The 9,567-nt window shown below is 49.2% G+C and overlaps 1 protein-coding gene across 3 annotated transcripts in view; it reads right to left on the reverse strand.

Moving 5' to 3' along the window:
* The window catches only part of NECTIN2 (nectin cell adhesion molecule 2), a 98,473-nt gene extending 89,171 nt beyond the window's left edge, over window positions 1-9,302 (reverse strand). For all 3 annotated transcript variants that reach the window (XM_084815028.1, XM_084815025.1, XM_084815027.1), the window contains exon 1: window positions 9,125-9,302. In XM_084815028.1, coding sequence (XP_084671154.1) covers window positions 9,125-9,182 — 58 coding nt within the window. In that variant the 5' untranslated portion in view covers window positions 9,183-9,302. The remainder of the gene's footprint in view (window positions 1-9,124) is intronic.
* Between the last annotated feature and the right edge of the window lie 265 nt (window positions 9,303-9,567).

Raw genomic sequence — 9,567 nt, forward strand, 5'->3', positions numbered from 1 at the left:
TAAGAGAGAGAAAAATACCCTATATGTTACCTTACAGAAAGTATGGGAAAACAGCTTGCACAAACAATACAGTATTGTCCTCACCCTTTAACTTTCTACCTTCTTCTTCTGGTAACTCGCTAGGAGGATAAAATTCTGGCTAGGTAGCAACCTTACAAAGCAGCATGTTGCAATAGTTAAAGCAGATTGCTACTCTACTACCCTGAAAAAAAAAATCAAATTGCAACTTGGTGTCAGCATCACATTTCACAGAGCCAAGGCAAACAAGAGCCAGAGTTTCAAGCCATATCCTGACCCTCAGGCCCAGTTCTCCCAATCCAAACAAGGAGAGACCTCACTCTTAGCCGCTTTGGGTCGACAAGGAAACCCAGGGCCTTTGTGACTCCCACTCAGGCTCCAATTGGTTCCCAGGCCTCAGGCTGCCATGAATCAACTTCTTGGGCAACATCAGGCCTTGACCTGAATCTACTGACACAGCCTCAGCCATCTTGGCACCAGTACCGTTTCAGAGCTATTTCCCCCGAATGTGAGCGGAGGACATCAAGTTCATTTTTGCCAGAGGTTGCTGTTGTGTAGAGAAAGACATAACGCGTGAAATGGCCTTCCACCCCATTCACTTGCTAGTCCTGCGCCTCAGATCTCCATATTTCTCATCCACGCTGCCAAATGTTACTTAGTTTCGCAAAGCCAGTACTGGTTTGATCCTCAGAACTAGAGGAAGCTGTTCCACTTCCAGGCACCTGTTCCCCCCTCTACAAGCCAAAGTCCCATCTTTTTCCCTTTCAAAACCAAGAGATGTAAAAGGTGTAAGTCGAACCTTGGAACACAAACTGCTTCGAGCATCACTTTGGTATAAGGAAGGCCCACTCCTCTTAGATCACACTACTCTTGTCACAAGCAGTACAGTCTCTAAACCTTACAGACTGAAGTTGTTGTGTATGCGAACTTTCATGTTATACAAAACTCAGGCAGGAAGAATGGAAAGCAGCTCTGCTTAACTTAAAAGCTTGCTTATCCTCACAATAACCAGACATTGCTCCAAAGCAATGGGGAAGGTGGAGTTGGGGAGAAGAGAAAGCAAGTCAACTTGTACTTGCTCCAACCTCTGATTCACTTCTTAAGCAGGTCAACAAATCAGAAAAAGCTGAAGCAGGTCGGAGGTTTGGCAACTGCAGTGAACATTTAATGGGCAACACAGGTGTATGAGAGAAAAAGAGAACTCGCACACGTGAGTCAGAAAAGGTATACAAGCGCCACAGTTTGGTGCCGTGCAACTTGGCATCAAAGGCTTTTAAAAAATAAATATAAATAATATAAATAAGTATGACTTTCAGGTACGTCACTCCCTATTTATGCCAGGTTGTGGTGCAGCAGGGTGCAGCCAAAGGTAAATATTTTCTCAAGGGGCTGGGCAGGTGAAGTGAAGGTTGTTGTTTATGGGTGGCATCAGCAAGAACTACATCGCCATTCAGCAACTTAAAAAAACCAAACACGCCAGTTTTCTTCCACATGCGGAAGGGCGCAATCTCCAGGGCGTAGGAGCTTGCTTTCATGTGTCAACAGACTATGTTCTGGGGATCCAGGGCAGACTCCTTTCCCTTTGGAAGGGAAGGCAATTACCTCAGAACTACCTCAGCAAAAAGGAAAGGTGTGTACCAGATGTCCTGCAATAACATAATTGCCAAATACCAACAGTCTTCAACTGTACCGAGTTATTTCTCTCTGGAGAAGAACTGCTTTGTATCAGAAATGCAGGCCTCAAGGTAATGTGAGAATTCAGCCCCAGCTCCATCCAAGTCCCCAAAGCCATCACGGAAGGTGAAAATACATTCACATGTTAAAATGGAAGGTGAAAATACATTCACATGTTAACGTGCCCATCTATACTTAAGACTCCACACAGCTACTAACTACTTAATCCACCACGGTGACTTTACAGAAGGGTGACATTACAGAAGGAAGTGGTTTCTCTCAAAAAGAACTGATCTGACACTACAAAACAACCTACTTGAGTGCTTAGAGATAGGAGGAGCACATATTACAGCCGTTATGATGCTTCTAAGAGACACACCAAAAATGAGAGCTGGTGTGGTTATGAGTGTTCAGCTTTGAGAGAAGAAACACAGACTCAAATCCCCACTTAAGGCACAATCCTGTTGTTGTTGTTGTTGTTGTTCAGTCGTTCAGTCGTGTCCGACTCTTCGTGACCCCATGGACCATAGCACGCCAGGCCTTCCTGTCCTGCGCTGTCTCCCGGAGCATGCTCAAGTTCATATTCATTGCATCCGTGATGCTATCTAGCCATCTCATCCTCTGCCGTCCCCTTCTCCTTTTGCCTTCAGTCTTTCCCAGCATCAGGGTCTTTTCCAGGGAGTTTTCTCTTCGCATTAGGTGGCCAAAATATTGGAGCTTCAGCTTCATTATCTGTCCTTCCAATGAGCACTCAGGGTTGATTTCCTTTAGGATGGACTGATTGGACCTCCTTGCAGTCCAGGGCACTCGTAAGAGTCTTCTCCAGCACCACAGTTCGAAAGCATCAATTCTTCGGCGCTCAGCCTTCCTTATAGTCCAGCTCTCACAGCCATACATTACTACTAGGAAAACCATAGCTTTGATTAGACGGACCTTTGTCGGCAAGGTGATGTCTCTGCTTCTTACTATGCCGTCTAGGTTTGCCATAGCTTTCCTCCCAAGGAGCAAGCGTCTTTTAATTTCATGGCTACAGTCACCGTCTGCGGTGATCTTGGAGCCCAAGAAAGTAAAATCTGTCACTGCTTCCATTTCTTCCCCTTCTATATGCCAGGAAGTGATAGGGCCAGATGACATGATCTTCGTTTTTTTAATGTTGAGTTTCAAACCAGCTTTTGCACTCTCCTCTTTCACCCTCAACAAGAGGCTCTTGAGATCCTCTTCGCTTTCTGCCATTAGGGTGGTATCGTCTGCATATCGGAGGTTGTTGATAATTCTCCCGGCAATCTTAATTCCGACCTGTGATTCATCCAACCCGGCATTTCTCATGATGTACTCTGCATATAAGTTAAATAAGCAGGGTGACAATATGCAGCCTTGTCGTACTCCTTTCCCAATTTTGAACCAATCGGTTGTTCCATGTCTGGTTCTTACTGTTGCTTCTTGACCCTCGTACAGGTTTCTCAGGAGACGGGTAAGGTGGTCTGGTATTCCCATCACTTTCAGAATTTGCCACAGTTTGTTGTGATCCACACAATCAAAGGCTTTAGCGTAGTCAATGAAGCAGAAATAGACGTTTTTCTGGAATTCTCTTGCTTTCTCCATGATGCAGCGAATGTTGGCGATTTGATCTCTAGTTCCTCTGCCTCTTCTAAACCCAGCTTGTACTTCCGGTAGTTCTCGGTTTGCATACTGCTGAAGCCTAGCTTGTAGGATTTTGAGCATCACCTTGCTGGCATGTGAAATGAGCACAATTGTGCGGTAGTTTGAACACTCTTTGGCGTTGCCCTTCTTTGGAATTGGAATGTAAACTGACCTTTTCCAGTCTTGTGGCCACTGTTGAGTGTTCCAGATTTGTTGGCATATTGAATGCAGCACTTTAACAGCATCATCTTTTAGGATTTTAAATAGCTCGGCTGGAATACTGTCATCTCCGCTAGCTTTGTTGTTACTAATGCTTCCTAAGGCCCACTTGACTTCACTCTCTAGGATGTCCGGCTCAAGTTCAGTGACCGCACTATCATGGCTATCAGGGACATTCAGATCTTTCCTGTATAGTTCTTCTGTGTATTCTTGCCACCTCTTCTTAATCTCATCTGCTTCTGTTAGGTCCCTGCCTTCTTTGTCCTTTATCATGCCCGTCTTTGCACAAAACGTTCCCTTGAGATCTCCAATTTTCTTGAAGAGATCTCTAGTCTTTCCCATTCTGTTGTTTTCCTCGATTTCTTTGCATTGTTCATTTAAGAAGGCCTTCTTGTCTCTCCTTGCTATTCTCTGGAACTCTGCATTCAGTTGGGTATATCTTCCCCTTTCTCCCTTGCTTTTCGCTTCCCTTCTTTTGTGAGCTACTTGTAAAGCCTCATCAGACAGCCACTTGGCTTTCTTGCATTTCTTTTTCTTTGGGACGGATTTCGTTGCTGCCTCCTGAACAATGTTACGGACCTCCGTCCATAGTTCCTCAGGCACTCTGTCTATCAGGTCTAATCCCTGAAATCTATTCCTCACCTCCACTGTATATTCAGAAGGGATATGACTGAGGTCATACCTGAACGGTTTAGTGGTTTTCCCGACGTTCTTCAATTTAAGCCGAAATTTTGCAAGAAGCAGCTCATGATCTGAGCCACAGTCAGCTCCAGGTCTTGTTTTTACTGACTGTATGGAGCTTCTCCATCTTTGGCTGCAAAGGACATAATCAATCTGATTTCGATATTGACCATCTGGCGACGTCCATGTGTAGAGTCGCCTCTTGTGCTGTTGGAAAAGAGTGTTTGCTATGATCAGCATGTTCTCTTGGCAAAACTCTATTAGCTTTTGTCCTGCTTCATTTTGTACACCAAGGCCATGGCTGCCTGTTATCCCGGTGATTTCTTGACTTCCTACTTTAGCATTCCAATCCCCTATGATGAAGAGGACATCTTTTTTTGGTGTTAGTTCGAGAAGGTGTTGTAGGTCTTCATAGAACCGATCAACCTCAGCTTCTTCGGCCTCAGTGGTTGGGGCATAAACTTGAATTACTGTGATGTTGAATGGTTTGCCTTGGATTCGTACTGAGATCATTCTATCATTTTTCAGATTGTACCCCAGTACTGCTTTTCCCACCCTTTTGTTGACTATGAGTGCTACTCCATTTCTTCTAAGGGATTCTTGCCCACAATAGTAGATATGATGGTCACCTGAATTAAATTCGCCCATGCCTGTCCATTTTAGTTCGCTGATTCCCAAGATGTCGATGTTCAATCTTGCCATCTCATGTTTGACCACCTCCAGCTTACCTTGATTCATTGATCTGACATTCCAGGTTCCTAAACAATATTGTTCTTTACAGCATCGGATTTTCTTTTCACCGCCAGACACATCCACAGCTGAGTGTCCTTTCGGGTTTGGCCCAGCCGCTTCACTCTTTCTGGCGCTACTTGGAAATACCCTCTGCTCTTCCCCAGTAGCATATTGGACACCTTCCGACCTGAGGGGCTCATCTTCCGGCGTCATCTCTTTTAGCCTTGTGATACGTTCCATGGGGTTTTCTTGGCAAGAATACTGGAGTGGGTTGCCATTTCCTTCTCCAGTGGACCACATTTTGTCAGAACCCTCTGCCATGACCTGTCCGTCTTGGGTGGCCCTGCACGGCATAGCTTATGGCTTCACTGAGTTACGCAAGCCCCTTTGCCACAACAAGGCAGTGATCCATGCTGGCTGGGGAATGCTGGGAGTTGTAGGACTTTTTTTTCCCCTAAGCATGCACAGGATTGTGCCCTTAACTGATTTTAATAAGTCAGGTTTTAAAACTGTAAATCAGATCTTTTTAAAAAATCAGTTCTATTACATGTCCCTTAATATATATATATAACACTGGAATGTAATCCAAAATAAACATATCAACATGAAACATTGATTTAAACCACTTATTTCAAATTGGGCCTTTTTCTTTGGGATTTAAATCAGTCCACCCCAAGGTATTCCCTGCAACTAAGGTGGGGAGGTTCAGGCATGGGGTCCCAATCCAACCCTCCAGCTTCCCCGGATGGTCATGTCCCCTGCCTCCACCCCTTTCCAAAAACCATTGACTGTTTGGTGGTTTCCCAGGTTTTGTGCAGTTTTTCCTCCCATTCTAAACAGGCTGAAATGCCTCTCCTAAGGCTTAGTTACTGGCAGGAAAAACTTTAAACTACAATATGGTGGTATTTTGCCCTCCCCTTGCCTTTGGCCACACCCACCATTTGAATGTGTGTTCCCCTGCCCCTCTTCCCTGAAACTGAATTTGGTCCACGGTTTGAAAGAGGTTCCCCACTCCTGCTTTTTCTGATTTGTTGACCTGCTTAAGAAGTGCACACTGGTATAGCTGAAATAGCGTGGGAACGCTGCAAATGGAAACTTCAGTTTTTCGTGGAGAAACAGATTCAGTGCCTAAGCCATAATCATGATCAAACACTAGTTCTTAAGAAAAAATCAGAGGTCCAAAACAGGCACGCACATAACAGCCTGACAACAGCACATCTCCAAAGCCGTCTGCTTGAATATCCTGCAAGCATGTGCTCTATGAACGGGTGACAGTACCCAGACATCCATAGGTTAGCCACAGAATTATGAGAAGAAATCTCTCAGGCTCCTAGGAAATTTGAAATATTTGTTCAGCTGGGCTAGCTCCTAAACATTTGATGTCGGCTCCCAAACACTGCTGCTGAAGTACATCACTGTGGTTTTCAAGCTGTGTTGCAGGGAACCCCCAAGGTTTCTCCATGAAAAGATGAGTCATAGAAGGCACAATTCCCTGGATGGCAACCCTTACCCTTCTCCACTGCCCATCTTCCTCTGCAATACGCAGCCATGGGGAAACACTGGGTATATTCTGGGGTAACAAGGAGGCCCAATGGGCTTGTATCCTGCTATTATAAACTACTTGCCAAGCCTGAGAAAATGCCCCAGAATTCTCTGCAGCACTCAGGGGTTCCATGGTAGATGCTCAAGAGCTCCACAGCAAATAAGTCATCACAGGAAGGTTCCCCAAAGAAAGAGGGTTTGCAAAGCAGATGGAACATCAGAAGCTACCATATTACCAGGTGGGGCGTATTTGTCCACTTGGCCCTGTAATGTGTACTCTGATTGGCAGTTGCTCTCCAGGGTCTCAGGCAAAGGTCTTTGCCACCATAGAATCTCTCTCTCTTTAAAACTGGAGTTGATGGGGACTGAAGCTGAAATTCTGTAATCAAAGCACGTGGTCTACCAATAAGCTCCAGCCACTTCTCAAGGGACTGTATATGAGCCAATAATGTGATGTGGCTGCAAAATAGGCAAATGCTATTTTGAGCTGCATTAATAGAAGCATAGTTTCCAAATCCGGAGAAGTACTAGTTCCCCTCTACTCAGCACTGGTTAGGCCTCATCTGGAGTACCGTGTCCAGTTCTGGGCACCACACTTTAAGGAGGACACAGACAAGCTGGAGAGGGTTCAGAGGAGGGCAACAAAGGTGATCAGGGGACTGGAAACAAAGCTCTATGAGGAGAGACTGAAAGAACTGGACATGTTTAGCCTTGAGAAGAGAAGACTGAGGGGAGATATGATAGCGCTCTTCAAGTACTTGAAAGGTTGTCACAGAGAGGAAGGCCAGGATCTCTTCTCGATCATCCCAGAGTGCAGGACATGGAGTAATGGGCTCAAGTTACAGGAAGCCAGATTCCGGCTGAACATCAGGAAAAACTTCCTGACTGTTGGAGCAATACAACCATGGAACTGATGACCTAGGGAGGTTGTGGGCTCTCCCACACCGGAGGCATTCAAGACGAGGCTGGACAGCCATCTGTCGGGAATGCTCTGACTTGGATTCCTGCACTGAGCAGGGGGTTGGACTTGACTTGGAGGCCCCTTCCACCCTACTATTCTATAACTCTGGTCTAAAAAGTGGCTATTATTACACCATGACAGGTAAGGATAGGAGCTGCACTTTCAGAAGCAATATGCCCCCAATCACCAGACCCTGGGGACAAATAACAGGGGCTGGGGTAGGGTATAAAACCTATCATCCTGTCCCGCCAGCAAGCTTCTTGGCAGAGTCTCCATGGCGGCTGTTAGAGAGACAGAGTTTTAAGTTATGAAGATGGAGATTCGGTGTGACCCAGACACTGCAATCCTTACGGTTTTAATGGAGTCTTCCATTCCTTAGTGAAGATGCTGACAAGAACCAGGCTATGGAGGTGGGCAAGGACCCTCCCTTAGCAACTACTCAGTCGAGAGCCATACCGCACGAATACAGCCTTTGATCACACACCAAGAACAGCAGGAGTGCATGCTGAATCCTAGGCATCACTGCTGGATACAAAATAATAAGCAGCAGAGCGTGGCGGCGGAGGGGGGAATAAATGGTGCACCAAACACACGAAGCTTCTGCCAGCCATATACTATAGTTTCATGGGGGGGGGGGGCGGGGAGGATAGAATCCAAGCAACTATTTCTTACAGCGGTGCAACCTACAGGTACGGTGTTTAGTCACAGAGCTGTCATGCTGTGTGTGTGCTGCGCGCGTGTTTAGGGAACTCATGCAGATCTCTCCACTAGAAGCCAGGAAAGCTTCCCACCATTCGGAGCCCATTGGCAACCTCGGACACACGAAGGAAATAAGTTACAAGCCTAGAACACCTAAGCCTGCCCCAGATTCCAAAGGCAGAGATTCCCTCCTTAGGGGGGCAAGCCCAGCTGGTTCGGACCGGGCTTTCTCCCGAGCACTGCACTTCAAGACCGGGGCGTCGGAGCCTCCGCAGTTAAGGGAGCTCGGGGGCAGTCGAGCCCAGAGGAAGATGGATGGGCCCTACGTTTCCCCACCTCCTCTAAAATTCTCCAGATTCCTGCGGGGGGAGGAACGGATCACAAGCGAGGGGAGGCTGCGAGGGGAGGGGCGCCCCTGTGGGAAGTGGGACCCCCAGCCCCGAGTGCCGCCCCAGGGCGCCCGGCCCAGCCCGGCCAGGTGAGAGAGGCTCAAGAGGCGTCCGCGCTCCCTTTGCCCTCACCCGCCTTTCCCAGGGCGGCCAGCCAGAGAAACAGGTTCTCCGGGCTGGGCCTCGCCATCTTGGGAGGGAGAAAGAAACTTTATCCGGCAATTAAGGGGGCAGGGGGCGAGGGCTGCAGGAGGGGAGATCGGGATCGAGGGGCGAGGCGCGCGCGCAAAGCCCGGGAGGGGGGAAGCGGCGAGGCTGCCCCGAGGTGGGGCAGGTGCCGACGATTCCGGGGAGCGGGCCGGTCTCGGGGGAGAACCGCGGAGGCACAAGGGCCAGGGCTGGCGGCGGGGCAGGCAAAAGAGGGTCACGGCCGGAGCGCGCGACGAAGCTCTGAGCCGGCTGTGCGGGGGGAGGGAGGCAGGAGGAGGCCGGCAGACGGGGCGGGGGGCGTGAGGGGCTCGATCCCTCCTCCAGGGCGGCCGGGGGCTGGATGGGGCCACGGACTTACCGGAGAGCAGGCAACAGAGGAGGCTAGCGAAAGCGCACGAACGCCGAGGCGCGCCCATGGGGCGGTGAGGGTCCCAAGCACAGATCTAACCCCGGCTGCTCCTCCGCCGGCGGGCTGGCGACGCGTCTCAGGCCCGTCTCCTTCGAGGACAGCGCCCGCCAAACTCCGGCTGCGTCTCGGCAGCGAGCGCGTCGCTGCTGCTGGTGCCGCTGCCCGGCGCGCTCCTGGCGCCGCCCCTCCGGGGGAGGGCGCGGATGACCACGCCCGGCCGGGCCCCCCGGCCCCGGCCCCGGCACTCGCGCTGCCCTTCGCACGGTGTTTGGTGGAGGCGCCGCTCTCTTCCCCTGCCTCGCTCAGGGGCTCGCGCACATCTTTCCCGGCGCGGAGGGTTGGGTGTATATCGCGATCGTGCCCCGCGTTGCGGAAAACCCAGTGGGGATGGG

Source organism: Heloderma suspectum, chromosome 10 (assembly GCF_057233095.1).
Source record: "Heloderma suspectum isolate Gila_16-S chromosome 10, 16-S_ref, whole genome shotgun sequence".
NCBI lineage: Eukaryota > Metazoa > Chordata > Lepidosauria > Squamata > Helodermatidae > Heloderma > Heloderma suspectum.